This window comes from Tenrec ecaudatus, chromosome 9 (assembly GCF_050624435.1).
Source record: "Tenrec ecaudatus isolate mTenEca1 chromosome 9, mTenEca1.hap1, whole genome shotgun sequence".
NCBI lineage: Eukaryota > Metazoa > Chordata > Mammalia > Afrosoricida > Tenrecidae > Tenrec > Tenrec ecaudatus.
In genome coordinates, this window is record NC_134538.1 from 93,711,792 (window position 1) to 93,739,730 (window position 27,939).

Sequence of the window (27,939 nt, forward strand, 5' to 3'; positions counted from 1 at the left end):
AAAATGGTTGGAAAACTAGAACATAGTCTACTATACATTTTATGAAGCTGTGGAATTTTGATAATAAGTAGAGTTATTATTAATAAGGAAAATTAGGTTTATTATGGATATAGATGGAAAAATTATGTGAAACATTAGCTCATAAAATAAATTTTATATAACAATATTTGTCACCATTTCAAAACATTTTTGAATGAAAATATTCTAAGAATGCTTTGACTATGTAGAAGTATGTACTCGTATATTCCCATACTAACCAAGAATAGCTAGATGACCATTTTGCAACACAAAGTCATAAATTTAGCACTCCTTCATAATAAAAATTCGTAGCTACAATATAAATAGTAACCTACTAACAGGTGCCTACCCAAAGGCAACAAAAAATGGTAGGGGAGGAAGAAAAAAACCCAAGATTATATTAAATGATACCATTCTAAAAGCATTCCCTTCGTGAAGAAGTTGTATATGCTATCCATTAATGGTTCTTTTTAACAGTATATTGCACTTTCTGGCCAGCACAATAAGAGAAAGAAATTTCAGTCACAGGGATTACAGATTAAAAACGACTTGATTATTATTAGCACAAAATATAACTATTTGCATCAGAAATTCAAATAAATTCATAAATAATATCTTAGTAAAAAACATATAAAATTCATATGTATGTATATATCCATAAAATTAATATTCACTAATATCACTAAACATGTTTGGAAGTTATTAAAATAGTAAAAAGTTATTAAAATAGTAAAACCTATAAAATAAGGATAAATTATCAAAAATATGTACAAGAATTTTAAGAATATATTAGGAACTATTATGAGGAAATAAAGAATATAAAATACAGAATAATCCCATGTTTATTAATAAAGGGACATAATTAATATCACAAATGTGTTTATCCCAAAATTTATCTATAGAGTTAATTCAACTCTAAAATGATGTTTGTCTGTGTTTATTTTTATGGAATAACTTAATATTATGTAAAGAAATGGATGTTTCTAGAATTGCAAAGGAGATGTTAGTTTGTGATTCTTTTGCAGAAGGAGGAGACAAATGTGCTGTTTGAATCATAAAGACATAATTATAAGGCTATTATAATTAGAAATATTTTTATACATTTCGTAAGGATATGTTTTATAGGTATAGTAAAGGATATATCCATGAATAAAAGAAAATTAATTTTTATATTGATTTAATGTTGGTAGAATGTTGATTTATTAAGAAAGAAGAAATATGAAATAGACAAAATAAAGTTAAAAAAGTCGGTATGATATTCAAAGTAGGGAAAGAGAGATATTGAAAAAGAGATTAGTATTTCACACTGTTTCACATAGATTGACTTTATAGGTTAAAAGAGAAATAGATTGGGGCCAGGGCATGGTGCCCAACAGACTGGAGTGGAAAACACTCCTAAGGGTCAACAAACGATCCTTGAACTAACTACAAGCTTTTCTTTCGTGATGTGTTTTGTTCTTTGTCAGTGGTTTGTGTTTGTTGTTTTGTTGTCTGGTTGTATACAGTTGCTTTGTTTTCCTCTGTCTTGTTTCCGTGCATGTTATTGTCTCCACAGATCTGTCTGAATAGGACAGACTGGATAAACTATCTGGAGGAAAAACAATGGGACCAAAGTTCTGGGGGGACTTGGGGGAGGTGGGGGGGTGTAAGGAAGTGGTGTTAACAAACACAAGGACAAGAGAACAACATGGGACCCAAGGGGGAGTGGCAGGCCTGGTGGGGAATGATCAAGGGTAAGGTTGCATAGAGAAAAGGTATAGTTGTAGCCCAGGTGGGGGTGGAGCATGGTAGTAGGGCAGGAGGAAAGTCAAGGGAAATGGAGGAAAGAGCTAGGAGTCAAGGGCGAGGTCTAGACAAAGACATATACATGCAAATATATATATGAGGATGGGGAAATAGATCTATGTGTCTATATTTATAGGGTTAGTATTAAGGTGGCGGAAGGACTTTGGGCTTCTACTCAAGCACTCCCTCAATGCGCGAATACTTTCTTCTATTAAATTGGCACTCTACAATGCTCACCCTCCTGACACAACTGCTGAAGCCAAAGAGGGTGAGCAAGTAAATGTGGTGAGGAAAGCTGATGGTGCCCGGCTATCAAAAGATATAGTGTCTGGGGTCTAAAAGGCTTGAAGATAAACAAGCGGCCATCTAGCTCAGAAGCAACAAAGCCCACATGGAAGAACACCCCAGCCTGTGTGATCGCGTGGTCCCGAAGGGATCAGTTATCAGGAATCAAATAACAAAAAATCATATCATTGGCTGCACACCTCCATGATATGATTCTGAGGACAAACGGGTGCATAAGCAAATATGGCGAAGAAAGCAGATGGTGCCCGGCTACCAAAAGAGATAGTATCTGGGGTCTTAAAGGCTTGAAGGTGAACAAGCAGCCGTCTAACTCAGAAGCAAAAAAGCCCACATGGAAGAACACACCAGCCTGTGCAATCACGAGGTGCCAAAGGGATCAGGTATAAGGCATCATTCAAAAAAAAATACCATAGTGAATGAAGGCGGAAGTGCAGAGTGGAGACCCAAGGCCCATTTGTTGGCCACTGGAGATCCCCTCATAGAGGGGTTTAGGAGTGGAGATGGGTCAGTCAGGGTGCGATGTAGTACCGATGAAGAACACAGCTTTCCCCCAGATCCTGAATGCATCATCCCACCAACTACCATGTTCCAAATTCTACCTTGCAGGATTGGGTAGGGCAGAGGTTGTACACTGGTGCATATGGGAGCTGGAGGCACAGGGAATCCAGGGTGAATGATACCTTCAGGACCAGGGGTGTGAGGGGCGATGCTGGGAGAGTGGAGGGTGAGTGGGTTTGAAAGGGGGAACTGATTACAAGGATCCACATGTGACCTCCTCCCTGGGAGATAGACGGCAGAGAAGGGGGTGAAGGGAGACACTGGATAGGGAAAGATATGACAAAATAACAATCTATAAATTATCAAGGGCTCATGAGGGAGGGGAGAGGGAGAAGGGAGGGGAAAAGAAAAAAAAGAGGACCTGATGCAATGGGCTTAAGTGGAGAGCAAATGCTTTGAAAATGATTTGGGCAAAGAATGTACTGATGTGCTTTATACAATTGATGTATGTATATGTATGGATTGTGATAAGAGTTGTATGAGCCCCTAATAAAATGTAAAAAAAACTACAAAAAAATAAAATAAAATAATGATGGAAACATGTGTAAATATGCCTGATACAATTGATGCATGGATTGTTGTAAGAGCCCCCAATAAAATTAGTTTTAAAAACCAAAAAAAAGTGAAATGGAGAAATTTAAAAGGTATTTTTGTCAACAACTTCTAACCTTACACAAGACAGCCAAAGAGCTATCAAGTTATGTAAAGATAGAAAAATATGAATATACAAAACTCCTGTCATTAATAGATATACAAATTAAAATGACAGGATAAGACTTGAGCTTCTAGAAAACATATTGATTGTTTAAAAATCAATAAGACATAGAACAGTATGAAAATTAGACAACACGAAGAATCATTTCACAATAGAGGAATTAAAGGTATTAGATGTATAATTTTTCCTCAGAGAAAATGGAATGATTGGAATGTTTCACACATTTTTAGTACATTTATGAATTGATACACTATGTTGGGTACTTGACATTCGATCAGTATATGCCACACCAAAAGCAGCCATTCACTGTGATCACTAGCACGTGCATCCGACATGCATGGTATTTTTAGAGAGACAAAATCAAATCAAAACAAAAGCAAGCAACCCAAATGTCTACTGATGCAGATTGAAAGGTACAGTCATCTAAAGAGTACATATTATAGAAGGAGAAATAAAAGGTTCCAGCAGGTACTTTGTTAATAATGGTAAGTCAGAAGTGAGACAAATTACATTACCATACACATAACAACCCAAATTCAGAATAATGCTAACCTATGTGAATGAGTATGCTCTAGGGAAAGATCACAGTGATGAGTTAGTTATAAGAAATTCTGTGTTGTCAGGTAGGTATTTTCTAGCGTTATTATTATTATACATAATTGAAGCAAACATACTGGTAAAAAAATGGGAAAATATATCTGCAATATATCTAAGTGCAGCTATCTACAATACATAAGGAAATGCATACAAATTTCATCTTCAAAATATTCATGGTATAAAACATGGTTGGATTTCAGGTGATTTTGCTCCATTTTTTTTCACTTTTATGCATTGCTTATATTAATTTGTATTCACTTTAAAGAAGATAATTTAATTGGAAAATGGTCAAAATTTGAAAGAATTTATAAAATAAAAATTTAGGCTAACCAACTAGAAAAGAGGATTTTGTCGTGTGAAGATGCAAATCACCCTGGACCACGGATATCGAGATTATGATAATATGGTCAACATAACTTATACACAAGGAAATTCAATTTTAGAAACAAATGACAAGGTGCTATCATCCACTCCGTGGTGAAATGGAAGTTGTGGTCATGTGTGCTTGAGAGCACCAGAAAATGGGTCCATGCCTGTTTTACAATAGGTGTCCTTCATAAGATTCTATAATAATACAGTAGAGAATTCTCATTCTAGAAAATTTGCCTTCAAAAACATGTCTAGAGCCACGGAAATATACTTTAAATAATGTTAGTGACAGTAATATTTAATATATATATATAATATTGAAACAGGGCAAAAAGAAAAAAAATCCTTAATCTTGGGTTGTATACTAGCTGAACAAACAATCAGAGAATCTGGATTATATGAAGAAGGATGTACCATCAGGATTGGAACAAGGCTTATTACCAACCTGCAATACTCAGATGACACATGTTTTCTGAAAGTGAGGAGGACTTGAAGCACTTGATGAAGATCAATGATTGCAGCCGTAGGTATGGATTAAGACTCAGTGTAAAGAAGACACAAAGGCTCACAACTGGACCAGTAAGTAACACTACGATAAATGGAGAAAACGTTGGAGTTGAGGATTTATTGCTTGGATCACAATCTGTGCTCATGGAAGCAGCAGTCGAGAGATCAAAAGTAATTTTGCATTGAGTATATCTGCTGCATAAGACTGAATTTGTTTCAAAGGACGGCTTTGATTCTACAGCTCCAAGAGATGGACATATCTGATCAGCGCACACGGTAGCAAAGGAAGGGGAGGAGGAGAGAGTGGAGCACAGTCTGGCCCACCAGGCCGTGAGGATGATGTTCCTGACTAGAGCAGCCAGTGTGAACCACATGGCTGGCCCCATTATGAGACATGATGCCCCTCAGCGACCAAGGGCGATACCGGGGACAGCACCAGAGACACAGTGTGCGAATTGCACTTGATCTAATCCCACCACACCGAGGCAAAGCACTGGGGGAGTTCAGCAGAACAGCAAGGGAATGGAGTGACAAGGTCCCCAGGGAATGCTGAAAGTGGACTTTGGGGCTCAGGGTGTGGTGCCCCAACAGACTGGACTGGAAAACACTCCTAAGGGCCAACAAATGATCCTTGAACTAACTACAAGCTTTTCTTTCTTGATGTGTTTTGTTCTTGGTCAGTGCTTTGTTGTTGTTTTGTTGTCTGGTTGTATACTGTTGCTTTGTTTTCCTGTCTTGTTTTCATGCATGTTATTATCTCCACAGGTCTGTCTAAATAAGACAGGCTGGATGAACTATCTGGAGGAAAAACAATGGGACCGACAGTTGTGGGGGGACTTGGGAAAGAGGGAGTTGGTGGGGGTAAGGAAGTGGTGTTAACAAACCCAGGGTCAAGGGAACAACATGGAACCCAAATTGGTTTTGAGAGGAGAGTGGCAGGCCTGGTAGGGAATGATCAAGGGTAAGGTAATGTAAAGAAGAGGTAAAGCTATAACCCAGGTGGGGATGGAGCATGGTAGTGGGGCAGGAGGAAAGTCAAGGGAGATGGAGGAAAGAGCTAGGAGTCAAAGGGCATTTATAGAGGTCTAGACAAAGATATGCACATGAAATATATATATGAGGATGGAGAAATAGATCTATGTGTCTATAATTATAGGGTTAGTATTAAGGTGGCGGAAGGACTTTGGGCCTCTACTCAAGCCCTCCCTCAATGCGCGAATACTTTCTTCTATTAAATTGGTACTCTACGATGCTCACCCTCCTGACACAACTGCTGAAGCCAAAGAGGGTGAACAAGTAAATGTGGTGACGAAAGCTGATGGTGCCCGGCTATCAAAAGAGATAGTGTCTGGGGTCTTAAAGGCTTGAAGATAAACAAGCGGTCATCTAGCTCAGAAGCAACAAAGGCTACATGGAAGAAGCACACCAGCCTGTGCGATCACGAGGTGCCAAAGGGATCAGGTATAAGGCATCATCAAAAAAAAATACCATAGTGAATGAAGGAGGAAGTGCAGAGTGGAGACCCAAAGCCCATTTGTCGGCCACTGAAGATCCCCTCACAGAGGGGTCTATGGGTGGAGATGAGTCAGTCAGGGTGCGATGTGGTACTGATGAAGAACACAGCTCTCCCCCAGATCCTGGATGCTTCCTCCCCCCAAATACCATGATCCGAATTCTTCCTTGCAAGACTGGATGGAGCAGAGGTTGTACACTGGTGCATATAGGAGCCAGAGGTACAGGGAATCCAGTGTGGATGATACCTCTAGGACCAGGGGTGTGAGGGGCGATACTAGGAGAGTAGAGGGTGAGTGGGTTGGAAAGGGGGAACCTATTACAAGGATCTACATGTGACCTCTTCCCTGGGGGATAGACCACAGAGAAGGGGGTGAAGGGAGACACCGGATAGGGCAAGATATGACAAAATATCAATCTATAAATTATCAAGGGCTCATGAGGGAGGGTAGAGCGGGGAGGGAGGGAAAAAAAGAGGACCTCATGCAAAGGGCTTAAGTGGAGAGCAAATGCTTTGAAAATGATGAGGGCAAAGATTGTACAGATGTGCTTTATACAATTGATGTATGTATATGTATGGATTGTGATAAGAGTTGTATGAGCCTCTAATAAAATGTTAAAAGGGGAAAAAAAGACTGATGCAGGGGATTGGAAAGCATAAATGTTACATTGAAGGTGAAGGTGCTCCTGATCCAAACAACAGTATTTATTCCATCATATGCTTGTGAAAGATGGACATTGAATAAAGAAGACCTAAGAGGAATTGATGCATTTGAATTTTGTGCTGGAGAAGAATATTGAAGGCACCGTGGCCTGCTAAAAGGGCCACCGATCTGCCTTAGAAGAACACAGTCAGAGTGCTCTTTAGAGGGAAGAATGCTGACACTCATCTAATGTACTCTGGCCACATTGTTTGCAGAGGCAGCCCCTGGAGAAGGGCCCCAGGTTAGCTGAGGAATAGAGGGAGCATAAAGAGGAAGCCCCTCATGGCAATGGATTGACAAATTAATTCAACAATCTGCTCAGGTTTAGGAACAATTGTGATGATGGGACAGGACCAGGCAGGTTTCCTTATGTTGTGCATAAAGTCCCTATGGTTCAGAACCTGCTGAGGGCACCTAATAATATCAACAACAAAATGTTTTGATTTAGTGTAAATAAATATGTAGGATCTATGTGCCTACATTAAAGGAATTTTAAACAAATTAAAGTGAAAAACAAATAATGTAGTATTTATATCGCATTACAAAGTTGTATGAAATTAGTATACATCTCTGTGTAAATGCCTGTAAATGTCTTGGATTGTGACATCTTACCAGTAGTTGTTTCTCAGGGAGGGACTTGTGAAGAGCCCCATTCTGCACTTCTATGGTCTTGTTATGTTCTTGCTAGAAAATAGACATGTGTGGTGAGTAATTAGCCATATCTCTTGCGTTTGCAACTCTTCCAAAGTTGTTCAGCTGTATAAAGTTGGTTTTGACTCAGAACGATCCTCTCTACTAGGAAAAACTGCCTGCGGATCCTCACAATTGTTGGTATGTTTGAGCCCACTGTTAGACCCATTCTGTCAATCTATCTCCTTGAGAGTTTTCCTTGTTTTTGATGACCCATACTTTAAAGTAAAGGTAACAAACATAATGCCTTTTTTCAAGGACGCGTCTCTCCTAGTAACATGTCTACAGTATGTAACGTGAGTCTTATCTTCCAAGGTGCATTCTTGCTGTACTCCAGTTGAGACAGATGTGTTTCTTTTTCTAGTCGTTCATGCTACATATTCCTTGCCACGATGCTTCAAATGCCTCAGTTCTTCTTGAACTTTCTGTATTCATTGTCTAACTCTCACATGGCATGCACAGCTTGGTCAGATGCACATAGTCCTCAAAATGCTATCTTTGTTCTTAAAATTTAAAGATGTCTGCACATCTGTGCAGCAGATTTGCCCAATGTAATATGTCATTTGACTTATAGACTGCTGCTTCCATAAGCATTGATTATGGATATAAGCAACATTAAAACCTTGACAATGTAAAATTTTCTTCAGTCCAGTTATGATCATTATGGTGTCCTTTATAATGAGTTGTGATTCTATACTGAAGGCTGTTGTCTCTTATTTTCATAAGCAAGTGTTTCAAATCCTCATTGCTTTCAGAAAGCAGAGTTGTGTCATCTGTATATTGTTCAATGCTAATAAGATTTTTCTCAAACTCGGATACTCTATTCTTTTTTATGTCGTCCAGCATCTCAGAATGTTTGCTTAGTGCACAGATTAAGTATGGTGAAATGATACAACTTACACTTTTCACAATTTTAAGTAATTCACTCTTCTCTTATTCCTTCTGAGAGACTAACTTTCTTGGCCCATGACCAAGTTCTGCATGAGCACAATTAAGTGTTCTGGGACCCCCATGCTTCTCAATGCTATCTATAGTGTGTTATGATCCACTCAGTCAATTCCCTAAGTGTGGTCAATAAAACACTATTGAGCATCTTTGTGATATTGTCTGCTTTGAAGGAAGATCCACCTGATATCAGGAATGATAGCCTGTATGCCATGTCTTCTTCTGAACCCAACTTTACGACGTAGCTCACTGTCAGGGTCCTACTACAGTACGTTGTCTTCAACCAAGTTTTGCTTCCATGTGATAGTAATGTTATTGTTAGATTATTTAAGTTATCTTTATTTTGAGCGAACACAAATACGAATCCCCTCATTAGTGCACCAGATATTTGTCTTAAATTTTCTTGGCATTAATTATTGAGTATTTCCACTTCTCCATTGGCTTATTGGAATATTTCATTTGGCATTCTGTCATTCCTTGGGGCCTTGTTTTTCACTATTGCCTTTAATGGAGCTTGGATTTCTTCCTTCCATAGGTTTTTGATCAGATGTTAAGTTTATTAATAGCCATGCTGTGTGTAGTCAGAGCAATTAGGGTTGAGTGTCCCTGGGAAGCAGACACTAGATTTTGTCAAAAGATGAGGGAAAGGGTCTTTCCCCTTTGAAAGTTCTAAATCAGAAAGAAACTGAATCGGGAAGGTAGAACCCCTACTACACCCTGATTGATTTCTTCCATTACTGCCTTAAGCATAAAAATAGTCAAAGATATTATATATTTATAAATGTCACATTTATATAATGATAAAACAGTCTTTTAATTGATAAATATTATTAAAATAAGGTAGTATCTATTATTTTGAATTATATGATTTATTATAGATCATATCTGGGAGAATGTAGCTTTTTAATTTTGCTTTTATACCTAAGAGGATTATAAGAAAAATTATTCATTATTGTATATAGAATATATAATTCTAAAATGTGTTTAATATTATCATAAATTTTTCAGTTTTGTTATTCTTGATAAGAAAACATATTTTTCTTAAGACCATTGAGAGAAACCTCATAATTTTTATAGAAAAAATTATTCTAGATCATGAAATAAACTGAAAAAAATCTTAATTAAAAAATGTCAGTCATTTACCATAGACTATGTTTTCCAGGTTAAATTTTTTCCGTGACGTTTCTGATTTCCGAGTGCTGGCTTGCGGTGGAGATGGAACCGTGGGGTGGATTTTGGACTGCATAGGTAAGGAGGACCAATGTCTACGTGTGATAGCCTTCGATCCGGTCTATTTTAGTTATTTTCTTCCTTCCTTCCTTCCTTCCTTCCTGCCTTCCTGCCTTCCTGCCTTCCTGCCTTCCTTCCTTATTAATCAATATCTATGGCTGCTACTAACATAAAATAGGACATCTGGTGTATCCCAGGCTATTTGTTGGTTTAATCTGCATTTTAGGTACTTAATTTACTTAATATTTTTTTGAGTTAGAATTGGCTTTTTATTTTTTTTTAATTTTAACAATTTATTAGGGGCTCATACAATTCTTATCACAGTACATACATATACATACATCAATTGTATAAAGCACATCTGTGCAGTCTTTGCCCTAATCATTTTTTTTCTCCTCTTTTCTTTTTTTACATTTTATTAGGGACTCATACAACTCTTATCACCATCCATACATATACATACATCAATTGTATAAAGCACATCCATACATTCCCTGCCCCAATCATTCTCAAGGCATTTGCTCTCCACTTAAGCCCCGTGCATCAGGTCCTCTTTTTTTTTTTCCCTCCCTCCCCTTACCCCCCTCCCTCATGTGCCCTTGGTAATTTATACCTCGTTATTTTGTCATATCTTGCCCTATCCGGAGTCTCCCTTCCCCCCTTCTCTGCTGTCCCTCTCCCAGGGAAGAGATCACATGTGGATCCTTGTAATCAGTTCCCCCTTTCCAACCCACTCACCCTCCACTCTCCCAGCATAGTCCCTCACACCCTTGGTCCTGAAGGTATCATCCACCCTGGATTCCCTGTACCTCCAGCCCTCATATGTACCAGTGTACAGCCTTTGTCCTATCCAGGCCTGCAAGGTAGAATTCGGATAATGGTAGTTGGGGGGAGGAAGCATCCAGGATCTGGGGGAAAGCTGTGTTCTTCATTGGTACTACCTCGCACCCTAATTAACCCATCTCCTCTCCTAAACTATCTAATTAAATAAATGTTCTTTATTTAATTCTCATAGCATTTGGTAGACTCCTGAGATTGCATTCACATTAGGCTCTATAAAATCTACTTGTGTCTTGGCCCTGGGTAAGAAGCCCAATATTATGTAGGTTGGTTTTGGAATACGCACTTGTGTTTATGATAAAGTTCATGATATATAGACATACTCATTTTGTTTAAATGTAGAATCACAGCATTTGGTTTTCTGTGCTCATCCCTCTATTAGAATTATCAACATCATCAATGCTGATTTATGTTACGTGTAATCACGGATAGGCCTATACTAAGAATTTTACACAATCTTATCTGTTGCTTTATGTAAACTTCACAAATCACTGACCCAGAGGGTTTTCAGAATCTCAGGGTTGGAGGAATTGGAGAAAACAAAGCTTTCTTTATCGACCAGTAGACCTGGGTTTAGAAACCATGCTTTTATCCTTATTCTGTTATTTTGTTTTAAGTTAAACATAGTTTCATTTTTGTAAACAAACAAAATAGTTACATAATTGAAGGCAACAGGTAACCTTACATTACACACAGACACGCAGACTCATTAATAAGTCAGAAAAAAATAACCCCAATGGGATTTCATAGCACTTTCAGAACCAATTAATAGTCCAAAAATCATAGCCTGGGTGGTCCTTAAGCTGAGATAAATCTAAAATAAATATTTGCACTTTTAGCTCTCATCTCACGTCTCATTTTGCATTTCTTTGAAGGATTTTTTGTTAAAAACAATCTCTTTAAAAGGAAATTATGAGTTTTACTTTATACGTATATTAAATTAAATACAAGTAGAGAATATTCTTTTTTTTCCTTAGAAAAGGAACTTGCGTGTCACTAAAGACTCCAAGTCCATTTCAATTGACTTTTCTTCTGGTTTTAATCACTTTTTAGATCTGAGGACTAAGGAATCTAGGGGGATTTTTAAAAAAGAAACGCCATATGTATATATGCAGCTCATTTCAATAAATGAAATCAACAACAATATTCCATTAAACCTGCTCTCTATTTGTTCTTTCCTTCATATATTTTCCACACATATGGAGAATATTCTATCTATTTATAATCATTAAAATTGAATACATTTTAAGTACATTCATGTTGTCAGAATGCTTTTGTTAAGTATCTAATAACTTACATCTACTTATAAAGAATAGTGAAAGTTTTTGTTAGCCTTCCAATAAAAGATGTAAGCAAAAATTATATGCTGTATTTAAGAAGGAAAATATGGGTTCAAAAATTTCCCTGAATTTAATGGAAAATTATAATTTTTAAGTTTAATACCCAATGAATAATGTTTACAGTAACATTTATAGTAATAATGTTAAAAATGTAAAAAATAATTTCAAAATCAAGAGTTGTTGGGAAATTTCTGGAAACTTTAACGATTTTTGAGTGAGATAGTAAGTTATTTTTATTCATTTTTTCCCCCCAGTTTAAATCTTTGACAGTTACCCTGTACCATTCCCTTGCCCATTCTTGCACATATGCACCTAGTAACTTTGAGGGCTGGAGAGGAGAATAAAAATAAAAGTCAGGTAATACACGTGGTGTGATCCATTCAAGACGTGTGATGGTTCACACAAAAGCATATGGAAGTTCGGTGGCAGAGATTTGACCACTCTGAACCCAAATCACTGTGTTATGGGAAGTTTAACCTAAGAGAAAGCTGCTCGCTTTGGAATTGACCTGCTCTGAGGCTGTGGGCTGTGTCCCACGACACAAAGCAGCGTCAGGGAGGGAACAACACAAAGGCCTTGTTCACACTTGACTCCTGTGCGGAATACAACTGTTTGCAGTCGATTTTAGTACTTAAAATAAAATGTACCTAGAATCACTCTCCCCAAACTACTTCACATAGAAACCTACCCTGTTCTCTGATATCATCTCTGTGTTATTATCTGTCAATATTAACATTTGTGTTTCAGAAAGGCTACAAATACATGCAAATATATTAACAAAAATGCATATTCAGATAATATATTTTTGTTTATTAGCAATTAATGCAATAGGTTGATTATAATCTATCCTTTTGCTGTTGCTCCACTTTTGTACAACATTGTAATTTTTTTTTATTCCACAGAAAAGGCTAATGTAGTCAAGCATCCTCCAGTGGCTATTCTTCCTCTTGGGACTGGCAACGATCTAGCAAGATGCCTGCGCTGGGGAGGAGGTAAAACAGTGCAAAAACAAGAAAAGCAGACACTCAATGCTATCCTCTCCACTGTCCACCCCCCTCCACATTTCTTCACTGCTTGATAACCTCCATGTGTTGAGGAACGATCACTGCTTTCAGATATCGAGTACATTATTTTTAACAATAGTCTGGGGACAGGAGCCAGTAATGAACAAGGAGATGGAGTGTGAGTATTGCACTGAGGATCTTGCTCTGGGCAGGAGAGCTTCCAAGAATCTCCATTTACTTTCCAACTAGAAAATGAAGTGACATAGATTAATGTGGGTTGCTATTAGTCACTGCTGGCTGGACATCAACTGGTAAATGCTCAGACATTTATTGGATGCATTGTGTGAAAAAATTACAAGCAAAAAATAAAAGACTAATAACTAGCTCATCCAGGTATATGTCAATTAAGCAACAATTAGTTTTTGACACTGTTTCATAGCTGGAGTTTTCCTAGGTACTTGAGATATATAAAGATCAGAACATAAATATAGAGTCAGTTTTCAAAAGGTAGCTTAAATTCTGATGGATCATAGAGTCATCTGTAAACTATAGCTTTCCAATAGCCACTAAGCAAACAGGTGACTGAAGTAATGAAGGAGCTTTCCAAGGACATGATTAATAAGGTGAATCTCAATGATTGAATGAGAGAGCCATGTACAAACAGAAAGAAGACTTACAGACAAAGGAAATATGAGGTTCATGGGACCAATAGATGAGAAGGTGTTTAACCTGTTCCATAAACTAAAAATGCCTGGATCAGAGTGAGCAATTTATTCACATTTAAAATTCAATGCCTTGCTAAATATGTATTCCTTGATGTAAATTTTGAATATTTCCATATGTGATCATCTATATAAATATATAATATATATGTGATTTGAGTAAAAGTTTATAAAGCAAATTAATATCTTATTCAACCATTCACACACAATTTGTTTGTGATGTTACTAGCAATCCCCATCACTTATTTTGTTCCTAACTTCTATCCACCTTCTTCCCTAATTCTTCTTGGCATCTGAGTTTTCTCCCTTGGCACGCTTTTGATTATGTGTGATGAGTCTTCATAAAGTTCACCAAAAAAGTGAAATTGACATAAAATAACCTATGCTTTAATTTTCAATAATCAGAGTCTTTTGTAAGTGATGGTACCATTCATTTAGTCCACCTCCAAAGAAGTGCACATTGAACTGTGTCAGTGAAATAGTCTTTACTTCATTCACTGCAGAAAAATGTATAAACAAACAAAAAAGTCAGACAGAGCCAAGGCAGGAGAGAAAAATTAATGTCTGATGATTTTCCATCCTAGCTTTCACAAAATTGCACTGGATTAAGGGCAGGAATCAGAATAAGAATTGTCGTGCTGGAAAAGGACTCTGTTGACTTTTCCTGGGAATTTTCTTGAAAAAATTTATTATTATTATTTTTATTCAAGGGTATTACAACTCTTATCACAATCTAGACATATATCCATTGGGTCAGACACATCTGTTGTCATCATCTATTTGAAAATATTTTCTTTATACTTGAGCCCCTGGCAGCAGCTCCCCATTCCACCCCACTCCCTTCTGTCCTCTTCCTCCACTCTCCTCCCCTCCCTCCCTCCCCCATGCCCCCTTGATAATTTATAATTTTTTTTCATGTCTTACACCAACTGCTTGCTGTCTCATTTCATCCACTTTTCTGCTGTCTGTCCCCCTGGGATGGGGGCCATACGTCAATCATTGTGATCAGTTCCCCTTACTCCCCCTCCAACCCCTACCCTCCATTATCATGCTCGTGTTATTGGGATTTATCTATTCTGGGTCCCTGTGTTGCCAGCGAGCTCTTATCTGTTTTCTGTTAATTCTTTTGCTAACTTTCTCAAAACACTCGTCATAAGCAGAAGTTATTGTTCTTTACAGAAGCTCTGGGGATGTAATGGTTACACAGTGGGCTTTGGTATGCGTGGTCAGTAGTTAGAAACTACCAGAACCTCTCCAGGAGAAAGACTGAACTTTCTACTCTCAAAAACAGTTACTGTCTTGGAAACCCACAGTGGGGTGATTATGGTCAGCATTGACTCAATGGCAGTGAGTTTGATATTCAGAGTTTTTTAAAATTTTTCTTTGACTCTCTAAAAATCCAACCAGTAAATTACCTGAGCATCCAAATTAACAATAACAAAAACAATCATGATCTTGCTATGATCTTTGCTCTTCACAGGTCCATATATGTTTGGGCTGAACCATTTTTACATTTGGTAAAATTGCTCTGACTATGCTTGATCTTTAGGACCATAATGGTAAAGCCATGTATCCTCCCTGTTACAAATCTTCTACGAAATTATTCATGATCTAAAGTCACTTGTTTATCATTTCCATTGAAGTTCAATTCTTGTCTGCTGATGATCTGGCCACAACAGTTTGGATACTCTTTAAGGAGGAAGTTTGTTCAATTGTAATTATTTTAGCTAGAATAATATTATCAAAATAAATTTTATGACTGTGGCACTGGATATTGTTTCTGTTGTTAATTTTAAATCTCTTGAACTGGGGTTAGAATAATGTTACATGTTTTTCTTGCAAATTCATGTGAATGACTGCTGCGGCCAGCTTCATCTTCTATATCATCTCGTCCCCTCTTAGAATGAATTATCCGTTGTGAACTGTTCATCCCTGTCCAGTATTGCCCCATAACCTTCCCTAAGGAAACAGTGATTTCACCATTTTCCTACCCAATTTTGACTTTGCATTCGTGTATTATCTTGTTTCAGGTTTAGCATAAATCACATTACTCTGCTGGGTCTCTATTCATATATTTCTTATTTTTCTTAGTACCTCAAATTGTATCTTGTTCAGACATATCAGATAATACAAGTTTATTTTGGTGAAAATACAATTGCTAAAATCTGTGCATATATATTTTATAATAGGCATTTTACAGGAACATTTTACATTGTTGATTGCTTTAAGAAGTCTGGACCTCCTCTGTGCTATTGTTCCCTTTGTGGGTCTATTTCACTGAAAGGTGAGCTAAGGAGAGGTCAGTTCAAGTCTTCAACCATGACTCAAGGTCTAAGCAGTTCTGCCAGGTCCTAATAGACCAGAAATCCTGATCTTACAAAAGATAATAATGATTTTTATTTCCACACCCCCCCCCCACATTTTTCCGTCACTCGGTGAAGGAGTTTCTGTTGGGATCACTAGAGGTGTTGGTGTGGTGGCCAGGCACCATCTAGTAGTTCTAGTTTCAGGGCTTGGAGCCTGAGTTTATGCCTCCAGTCGTCATAGGGATCAATTATTTCCAAGGATCTTTGATGTTTCTTCACTCTTCTTTGCTCTGGAACAGTGGTTCTCAACCTTCCTAATGCCACAACCCTCTTATACAGTTCCTCATGTTGTGGTGACCCTCCCCACCCACCATAAAATTATTTTTGTTGCTACTTCATCACTGTAATTTTGCTACTGTGATGAATCGGGTGACCCCTGTGAAAGGGTTGTTCGACCCCGAAAGGGGTTGCAACTCACAAGTTGAGAACGGCTGCTCTGGATGGAGGTTAAGATATTGTTAAGAGTCACTAATTGGTTGAATTAACTTAAAGTTTTCCAAGGAAAGAAAACCAACATTACTAAAGAAATCTGGATTTAATGTTAAATATTTTTAGTATCTAAACTCACCCACAGAAGTTGGAAAGTGTCTACTAAGGTGAAGTGAGCCAGCCCTTGGGGAACTTGTTAAAAATACAGTTGCCTGATCCCACCCTCAACTTGCTGAACAGAAATCCCTGGGGATGGAAGCCAGCAGGTGATCTTCTTTTCAAATATACTCTTTAAGTAACTCTGATTTCCAACAAAATTTGAGAACAATTGTTCCATGAATATTTGGCCTCCTGGTGAACTGTAAACCAAGTAGATATTAGATAATTTGGAGATTTGCATTACAAATTTGTATATAATCTCTATTTTTATTAAGAATATAGTTTAATAATATAGGATTGTAAAAAATATTGAGATGTACTCTGATATCTAAAGAGATAAATAGGTTAATATGGCTTACTTATTAAAAATAATTATTTATAAACTATTAAGGGAGCAGGGGGAAGGGGGGAGTGGGGAGGGAGGGGGAGGGGGGAAATAAAGGAAACTGAGCTGATTCCAAGAACCCAAGTGGAAGGTGAATTTTGAGAATGATGAGTGCAACGAATATATAAGGGTGCTTTGCTCAATTGATGTATGTATGAATTGTGATAAGAGTTGTATGAGCCCCAATAAAAAGATTTATTAAAAAAATTTAAAACATTTAAAATAAATTTAATTAATATAATTTGTTTAATAATATTTAGGAAAATATTATTAAACTATATTAATAAAAATGCCAAAGAAATTATAAAACAAATTGCTTGTATTTGCCAGTGGTCATTCAAGTTTATTGATTCGAATGAAAAAAACATGCTTATATTCTGGTTAATACTTTATGAAATATTATCTGATATTAGAATTTTAATGAAATTAGGAAATGACTTGAATTTTAATTTTGTTATAGAGACTCCTGTTTTTACATATACTGTAAATACCTTATGAATTTATTTTAATGTAAAAAAGAAATTATTTTATTGTCATCTTTTCATTCTTGAAAAGATGTTATTATTATCCAAATGTGCAAGAAGTGTATTATATGTCAAAAAATGTGCTAATGATGAATGAATTCTCTGTAAATCCCTCGTATATACTGTCACTTGTAGATGCTGGATATTAAGTAGTCCGGAAACAAAGAATGGGGTTTACATTTTCTTTTTTTTTTTAATTTTAACAATTTATTAGGGGCTCATACAATTCTTATCACAGTTCATACTTATACATACATCAATTGTATAAAGCACATCTGTACAGTCTTTGCCCTAATCATTTTTTCTCCTCTTTTCTTTTTTTACATTTTACTAGGGACTCATACAACTCTTATCACCATCCATACATATACATACATCAATTGTATAAAGCACATCCATACATTCCCTGCCCCAATCATTCGGGGTTTACATTTTCATTGAGTAGATATAATAAGTCCATGAAGAATGAAATACCTAATTACAAAAGGAGACCATGGCTATGAAGGAGGCAACGAGCTCAGTTATCTCAAGTAACAGAGGGGAACTATTAATACAAGGATCTAGAGAGTGTCTCAGAGAAGCCAACGTTGAAGCTGGACTTAAACTATGGGGACGAAAGGGAAACAGCTTCCTGCATAGAAGTATACATTGAAATCTCGCACCTTTTCAATACAAAGGCATCTGTGATTTCAAACATTGTAATTTGGGGTTGGGAAATAAACTTGTAAGCAAACATAAAAATGTGAAGAATGATAAGGTTTTTCCAATGGAACTTGTATAACTCCCCTCATGAGAGGCTTAGAGGAAAATAGTACCCCATGGCAATTGCTACCGAGTCTATCCTAAATCATAGCCACTCTGTAGGCCAGAGGTGAAGGCACGCACAGCCCCGCAGAGGCTGTCTCTCTCCAGAAGCAGGCCGCCACGTCTTTTGGATGGTGTAGCACCCGAGCCCTTACCCCAAGGGTGGGTAACTTACTCTTCTGCCAAGGGCCATTGGATAGTTCTAACACCATTCAGATTCTCATTACCCCCGGATGCCAATTTCCTTGGCTCAAGAATGGGGGGGGGGGAGCACCTTGTTATACTAAGTAATAAAAGTCTGTGTAGACGTATTCAGCAATGCAGATTTTATGTTGAGTAACTGTATTTTCTATCTCTGTTCATTCGTTTTCACCAAAGAAATTCCTCCCCTGCTCTCTTTCAGACATTTGTTTTTCCAACATTCTCATCAGTTCCAACTCACAGCCACAATATATAGCACACTGCGAAACACTGCCACGTCCTGCATATTCTCCAAGTGCCATATTTCAATCTGGTGGTGCAGCCATGTCTCCATCCTTATCTTTGATGCTCTGCTACTTTTTCACTCACCTTATTTTCTAAGACCGATGCTGTGGGTTATGCATTAACTGTGAACACGGTCAGCAGTGGGAAACCACCAGCCCCTCCATGGGGGAAACATGAAGCGTTCAGTTCCATTTACAGCCTCTGGAACCCACGGGCAATTCTATTCTCCCTACAGAATTGACTTTACAGTAACAAGTGTGGATTTTAACTTTGGGTTTCTTCTGATAACATGCCCAAAGTATGTGAGACATCTCGCCATTCTTGCCTCTTAGGAGCATTCTGCCTGGAGTACCTTCAGACAGATATACTTTTCTAGCAATTTACACTACTTTCCCTAATGTGTTCCAGCATCATAATTAAAATACTTAAGGCTTCTGTAGTTTTCCTTAGCCTTATCACAGATTTCACGTACATATGAGATGATTGAAAATAGCATAGAATTAGTCAAGTGCGCACTAGTTCACTTGTCTAAATGGTGATATCTTTGCTCTTCAACACTTTTGCAAAGTCTTGTGCAGCAGATCTGCCCAATGATGTACGTTGCTTGGTTTCTTACTTGTTGAATTAAGGGCTTACAGTCACTCCACTCTTCGATCCAGCCTTCTGCGCGAAAGCACTCATCTTAACTTGCTTCCTGGGTTGACAAGTCTTTCTCTGTTTCATGTTGCATGTTCTGCCTTTTGTTCTGGAGGTCCTGGGTTGCTAGGCAGCGATCTTGGGTTCAAAAGGTGTCCTGCACTCCTGGTTCTTGCTGGTAATGCGATCCCGCCTCCTATTTTGAGAGGGTTCATTTGAACACAGTGGAATGGCACTCCAGGGAAGACTAGTCTCCAGGGCTCCTGAGTGAATCCTGTCAGTGAGCCTCAGCAGACAGGCCCTCAGCTCCAGCTCTGTGCGTCAGCAAATGCAGCTCCCTGAAGGTACCCCAGGAAACCCCACTCCAGTAAGCCTCCTCCCCTGCCTTCTTACCAGAAAACAGTCTTTTGGTAAGAGTTAGATAATTTGGCTAGGAGAGATACATTAAATAATTCACTGCACCAGAAAATGGTCAATGCAATAAATATGATGATCTCTAAATTAAGGTGAGATATACTGAAGGTCTTTCAATGACTTATTTTAATTTTATTCAGCTTCAACACGAACTTACTATTGCCAATTGATAATATATTCCATAGTTGGCCCTTGGTCTCTTTTTCGAGTGATGATATTGAGCTTTTCTGCTGTCTCTTCCAGCAAGGTAGTCAGTTTGATTATTGTGTGTTCTATCTGCCCTGGCCCAAGTGTATAGTCTTTGCTTATTTTGTTGAAGAAAAGGTCATTTGCAATGAAGTCATTGGAAAATTTTATCATGGAGTCTCCTGCTTAATACCCCAAGGCCATATTTCCCATTACTTTTTGATTCCATTGTTTTTATTCAAGTCACCAGTAATTATCATTGAATCAGAAAATATTGGTAGAATATTTTAATTTCTTCATCCTTACTTTGGTTAGTTTGGGTAAATTTGAAACTAGATCTTATAGTAGTCATTTTGAGATTATATTATCACAGATAAATCCATACTTTTAGAAGGAGATATTGAATTTTTTTGACCAGGAATGAGAAGTAGTTCCCCGTGCTTTTGTCACTCCCCACATAGCAAAACACGTGACTTTTGAGCCTGACTCGAATGAGCAATGTGAGTCCATTTCAAGTTCACGAATGCCGGGGACTGCGTGTTCTCTTTTACGGCTTTGATAGTTTTCCGTTTCCCAGAATGTGCACCTTCCTTCCACATTCTGATCAGTAAAGCATGTTTGCAACTTTTCTTCTCATTTTGAGTCATGACTTGTTAGCAAATAAATGGTCACAAAAGTTGCTCCACCATATCACCGGGATCAACTCTCCTTTGATTGGCCATTTTTTTCTTGAGGACCATCCCACCGCAGGGCTCCTCTTCTGCCCCTGCACTTGAAGATGGTGGCTGCCGTTCATGATCAATCCCGGGACTAGTCCCTCACGAGTGGATAGCGGATTCCTTCTATTCCTTCTTCATAGTCTGTTGTGAGTCTGAAATCTCTACCGAAACTTGTTCACCTTGGGTGACACTACTGATCTCGAAATACCCTGCACAGAAGGACAGATGACTGCTGCCATCGACTCTCTGCTGATGGTCATTTCAGACATGACCGAAGTCAAAGTGCAGGTTGGGTTTGAAGCAGTATTACTTACACATAGTTTATTATCTTTGTGTACTACTATTACATTGCACTGCTTACCAATAGGGCAGCAATTCAAAACCACCAGATGCTTCTTGGGATAAAAAGGAGACTCTGCTGCCAGAAAGATTCACAGCCCCGCAGGCCTACATCGGGTCGACATCAACTTAACAACAATAATTTAATGTTTTGGTTTTCTGTTTATGATTTCATTTTATGAGATTAAATTTAAAAGTATTGTTACAAAATAAAAAATATAAACAAATAACAAAATGCAAAGCTCAAGTTTCCTGGGGTAACCTCATTCTTGGTGCACACGGCCCATAGAGGGAGGGATCACAGCAGTGTGGTTGAAGAACAGAGCTGCCAGCCACAAGCTCGGCAGTAGCACCACCAGTCCCTCGGGAGATGCTAACGTCGTCTGCTTCTGTAAAGATTTCCGGTCTTGCAATACCCAGGGTGCAGTTCGGCTCTCTCCTATCAAGTCAAAATGACTGGAAATTGGTGGGTTTGGCGTTAGATCAATATATGTCTGAAGGTGGCATTATTCTCTTTTTATCCTTCCCCAGAGATTTCTTCGCTCTTTGATTTACATCACACCAAAACAGCAGGTGTGCATGTTTTAGGGGCTCGGCATGTCCTTTGAAAAGCTTCTTTGAGTTTGAGAATGAAAAAGAAGGAATCGACTATCTGCTTGTGAGGGACGAGTCACTGAGAACACCGTGAAAAGCTGCTGAGCATCGTCAAATGCATCTTCAAATAAAGCTGAAGTGGCCCAATGGAGGATGTGGAGTGGATGGAGTGAGGCTTCCCCACATCATTTATACTGTACAATCCTTGCTACACTTGAAAAATAAGCAAGTGCTGCCATGGTGGTTGCTGGGGAGTGCAGGGGATGGGCAATCCTCTACTCAATTTTCCTTGCATTTTTCTCACCAGTGAAGTTTTAATTTTCTTTAAAACTTCTTCCTAATAAGCCCCTGTGATTATCCTGTGTTGACAGTAAATGGCATGGGTTCAATCTGACCTCCTATGATTTCCCCAAGGCAGGAGTCAGACCTGGCTCCCTGCTCCACCCTTCTATACCTATTCTGATACCAGCTGTCCCCTCAAGCCATGTCAGATCTCTCGTGGGCTCTGTAATGTGTTGCAATGGCCACACAGAACTCACAGACAATACTCAAGATTGAGGGAATGCATTAAGGGACTTAACAGAAGACCGCAAATCAGGAACATGAAACAGTAAGAAGACAGTCATGGTTCCCAGCACCACCTCGCTTCAGCCTGCCAGCCACATGGCCTGTTGGCCTCTGCCTTGCTGTTCAGGAAGCCTGTCTGTCCTGCTGCCTCACAATCCTATCTTCTATGTACTGCTGCTCTAGCTCATTGCCTCCGCACTTGGCCTCTGCCACTTCAGACAGAGGTCTGGAACATGCCCTTCCTATGATCCTGGGCTTTCTCTCTGCTGCTTCTTCAAAGACAACTTGTTCTTATAGCCAGGCGGGTGGCAATGCAAACTAACCCATCCCTTATATTAGCGTTGCACTTCCTACGCGCCTAGTCCCAATCAATCAATCGATGGGGCTTACAGACACTGAGGAGAAGAGTCATATTAAGACATTTCTCTCTACCACATCCTCTGTTGAGGAAATCTTTTGAGATTAGCCTTTGGGAATGCTAAGAAACAATTGAAATCATGTCTGAGCTGACCTATCTCCCTTGAATTTAAATGCCCTGCATATCTTCTCAGAAGAAAGTGTTTTAGCTTGGAACCTATTTTTTAAATACTCAATTTAGACTAAGATAAGATAAGTCTATCACTGAGATAACTTACCTGTAATCACAGAGATAGGTTTAATCTTTTTTTTTTTTTTTAACAATCTCATGCAGATAGAAAGTGGAACCCAAGAAGCAATACATTGGCCGAACTGTAGAGAAGAACATTCATTGCCTGAAAACCACCATACTTAGCTGGAAGCAAATTGAAATGTGGAAAGTACATGAATCATTCTTTTGAGTGACTTCAACAGAGACACATTTATAAAACTGCTACTGTAGACTCATTCTCAAAATAAGTAAAGTTCTCAGAAAAGTAAAGATTGGATGAGGGCTGGAGTTTTTGTTACTGGGTGCCTTTGAGTCAGGCCTCACCCTTAGGGACCTTCTGCATGACTGAATGACACACTGACTGGCCTGCACCTTCTTCTGCACAAGGGTTCCCATGCTTGAACCCCTGCGGCCACTGCTGTGTGAGCCCATCTTTCTGAGGCCCTTCCTCTCTTTCACTGCCCCTCTACATTACCAAACATGCTGTCCTTCTCCAGGGACTGTTTTCTCCTGACAACATGTCCAAAGTCTAAGATGAAGCCTTGCCACCCTTGCCTCTAAAGAGCACGGTGTCCATACTTCTTCCAAGACAGATGGGTTGCTCCTCTTGGTGGTCCCTGGAATTTTAAATGTTCTTCTCCAACACCACAGCATTGATTCTTCTTCACTCTTCCTTATTCAATGTCTAACTTTCACATGAATATGAGTCCATTGAAAATTCAATAGCTTGGGTCAGGTGCACCTTAGTTTTCAAAGTAATTGCTTTGCCATTCAGCCCTCTAAAATAGTACCCAGTGCAATGTGTCTTTTGATTTCTTGATTGCTTCTTTCATGAGCATTCATTCTGGAACAAAGCAACACAAAATGTTTGGCAACTTTAATATTTTCTCCATTTATAATGATATTGTCTATTGATCCAGTTGTGAGAAATTTGATCATCTCTATATTGAGGTGTAATCCATACCAACGGCTTCAATCCTTGATCATATCTAGCAAGTTCCTCAAGTCCTCCTTGATTTCACAAAGCAAGTTTGTGTCATTTGCTTATAGCAGAGTGGTAATAAACCTTCCTCCTATCCTGATGTCACATACTTCTTAATATAACCCAGCCTCTCTAAATATTTGCCCAGCATACAGATTGAATAAGTAAGATGCGAAGACACAACCATGATCCACACATTTTCTGCAGTATCCCCTTGTTTCATGCAGTATCCCCTTGTTCTGTTCAAACAATCGCTTCTCAAGGAATGTACGAGTGTCACATGAGCACAGGTAAGTACTCTGGAATTCCCCGTCTTCTCAAGACTATCCACAGTGTACCATGACCCACACAGTTGAATGCCTTGGCATAGTCAATAAAACACAAACAGTCAAGAGATCAAGATATGTTGCATTAGGTAAATCCGCTGCACAAGACCTCTTTAGAGTGTTGAAAAGCAGGATGTTACTTTTCGAAGGACTAAGCTGCACCTGACCCAAATCGTGGCATTTTCAATTGCCTCCGATGCATGTGAAAGTTGAACAGTGGATTTGGAAGACTGAAGAAGAATCAATGCATTTGAATTGTGTGTGCTGCTGAAGAATATTGACATTGATTATTGAAAATACTATGGACAAACCCATCTGTCAAGGAATAAGTATAGCTACAGTGCTCTTTAGAGACAAAGGTGACAAGGTTTCCTCTTACAGACTTCAGACATTTTTTAGGAGAGACCAGTTTCTGGAGAAGGAACTCACTGTAAAATAGAGGTACATTGCCAAAGAGGATGTCCCTCACTGAAATGGATTGATTCTGCGGCTGTAACATTGGGCTTAAGTTTGTGAACAATTATGAGGAAGAAGCAGCACCGAACAGTGTTTAAGTCTGTTGTGCATAGTATCAGTATGGGTCAGAACCGACTTGATGGCACCTAAAAATAGTAATGAACATTTTTTCTGCTTTTCTTTGCTTTTGACCTAGATCTGTCTGACACCAGCAATGGTATTCGCTGCTCAACATCTTCTGAATCAGACCTGAACCAATTGTACCCATCAATGGACTGCTGCTGCAGTTGTTGGATGAGCTAAAGAAAAAGTTTCTTCCATGTGATATCCATGATATTGTGCTGTAATTTGCAAATTCTGTTGAGTTACCTTTTCATTGCAATGAGTATAAATATGATGCTCCCCCTCCCCACCCCCAAGTAAGCAGGCCGACGAGCTCTCTTCCAAATTTCCTGGGATAGAAAAATAAGTTCTCCCAGTGCTTCAGCAGCCTGTTGAAACGCTTCCATCGGCATACCATCGATTGCTGGAGCCTTGATTTTCCATAATGTTTTCGGTGCAGCTTGAACTTCTTTCTTCAGCACCATTGGTTCCTGCTCGTGTGCTACCTTGTGAAATGGTGGCGTGTCAACTAGTTCCTTTTGGTTCAGTGACTCTCTATATTCTTTACATCTTCTTTTGATGCTTCCAGCATCACTCAATATTTTACCCAGAGAATCTTTCAAAATTGCACCTCGGAGAAGCTTGATTCTTTCTCTTCCCGTTTGTGATATACAGAATATTTTCTTCCTTTGTGGCTTTCGCATTCAGGATCGGTGCTTATTTCCTTCAAATTTTACTTTTTCTTCTTGATTGATTTTTCGAATTTTCTACTTAGCTGTTTAATATCATTGTTTCTCAGTCTCCCTTAGTTAGTCTTAGATTACATTTCTCTCTGCTATTTATCTTGATCTTTTCTTCCTTTCCCATCTTTTTAATGACCGTTTCCTTTCTTTTTGAATGATGTTCTCAGTCTCCTCCCACAGCTTATCAGGTCGTTTGTCCTCAGTGTTCAACTCATCAAATATGTTCCTCAGATGTTCTTGAAATTCGAGTGGGTTAGACGCAATGTTATATGGGCGCTTGTGGACTTGTTTTTATTTTTAGCTTCAACTTCAGCTTGCATATGAACAAGGGCCTGTTCCGCAGTCATCCGCTGGCCTGGTTTTACCTGCATTTGTTGAGTTTCTCCCTGTCTCTTCCGACACATGTGGTCCATTTTATGTCCGTGTATCCCATCTGGAGAAGTTCCTGTGTATCGTAGCCATTTGTGATCTTCCGAAAAGTTATTTGCTGTGAATAAGTTATTACTCTTGCCAAATGGTCTCGAGTGATTTCCAGCATTGTTTCTGTCACCGAGACCATATTTTCCGAATGCAGTTCCTTCCTCTTTATTTCCAACGTTTTCATTCCAGCTGCCAATAAGTATCATTGCATCTTGATTGTATGACTGATCAATTTCCAAATGAAGACATTGGTAGAATTCTTCAATTTTCTCATCCCTAGTTTTAATGTTCCCTCATAAATTTGAATAAGGGTTGTATTGATTGGATTTCCCTGAAGGCAGATAGATAAAATCCTATCACAGACACCATTATACTTCAGAATAGATATAGGAATATACAGTGCATTCTCAACATAGTAAACCAAACGATTTTCTGATTCAAATAGCTAATAACAATTCATCTCAGCTCATTAATAAACAGAATATTATACTTTATGCATGTCATTTAATTTTTGATGACTTCCAATTCTCCTAGATGCATACATTGTACATTCCATATTTCAATTATTAGTGGCTTTTTGCAATTTTTTTCTTTTTATCGTGAGTTGTCTCCCATCAGCATATGAAGATATGAAGGCTCCACTCCATGGGCTTTAATGCACTCATCTGACCATGAAGGAGGACACTCTGAGAAAGCAGGGCCCCTCCTCCAGCACCGCATCACACAATGTTCTGCATCCATTCCTTAGGCTTTCGGTATCTGACAAATTTTTGTTGTATGCAAAACATTTTCAAAGGCAACAGTGATTAAGTAACATTTGAAATCTAAGTATTTGATAAATCTTGTGGTCTTAAATTTAACTATTCAATATTTTGCCACTGAGTACCATTACAAACATTTTGTATACATATGTTCATATGAAATAACTAGTAGAATCATACATAAAACCATGGTGTTTCATTCTACAGATTTATTTTTAAGGACCCTGGTCCCTCAGTGGTTTCAGCATGGGGCTCTTAGCAGAAGTCAGCAGAGTGACTCTGGAGCCGCTCCAAAGGAGAAATGTGTGGCCGTCTGCTTCCATGGGAAATTACAGCCGTGCAAACCTAGGGGGAAGTTCTACTCTGTTCTGTGGGTTTAATCTGGGGCTGTTTACTATTCAGTATCCTCATCATTAATCAATAATGGAAGATAAGAAGCATTGAAGTATTCAAAATAAAGTGTTCTTATTCAGGTCACTTGGTCGCCTCATAATTAATTGAACAAATATACCTTTAATATAATTTATTTATTCTTGGGGAATTTGAACATACTAGAGTACCTACACATTTTTCTTTTTCCTAGGATAGAAATATGAGCTATAAAATGAAGCTAAAATTAAAATCGGCATGAGTCTAAGAGGATAATAGAAATTCTCTGTATTAATATACAATTAATTTTAAAAATTCATTATTAACTTTAGAATACTATCCACACATACATACATACATTCAAATATATATAAACCTCATCTCATTTGGATATATTTTTCTCAAGGCACCTTTTTTTTTTTAACCACTAGGTTATGAAGGTGAGAATCTGATGAAAATCTTAAAGGACATTGAAAACAGCACAGAAATCCTGTTGGACAGGTGGAAGTTTGAAGTCATACCTAATGACAAAGACGAGAAGGGGGACCCAGTGCCTTACAGTATCATCAATAATTACTTTTCCATCGGCGTGGTAAGCTTTTCAACTAAATGCCATTTGTGACCTAGTCCAGAAAATCACCATGTGTAAATTTATACACTAGAAAAACCTACAGAATCTAAACATTGTGTCTGTAAGACACC

The 27,939-nt window shown here is 38.3% G+C and overlaps 1 protein-coding gene across 6 annotated transcripts in view; it reads left to right on the forward strand.

The window, feature by feature from the left end:
• The window catches only part of DGKB (diacylglycerol kinase beta), a 712,573-nt gene that overhangs the window by 257,726 nt on the left and 426,908 nt on the right, over positions 1-27,939 (forward strand). For all 6 annotated transcript variants that reach the window (XM_075558344.1, XM_075558345.1, XM_075558348.1 and 3 more), the window contains 3 exons: positions 9,869-9,954; positions 13,019-13,108; positions 27,669-27,829. In XM_075558344.1, coding sequence (XP_075414459.1) covers positions 9,869-9,954; positions 13,019-13,108; positions 27,669-27,829 — 337 coding nt within the window. The remainder of the gene's footprint in view (positions 1-9,868; positions 9,955-13,018; positions 13,109-27,668; positions 27,830-27,939) is intronic.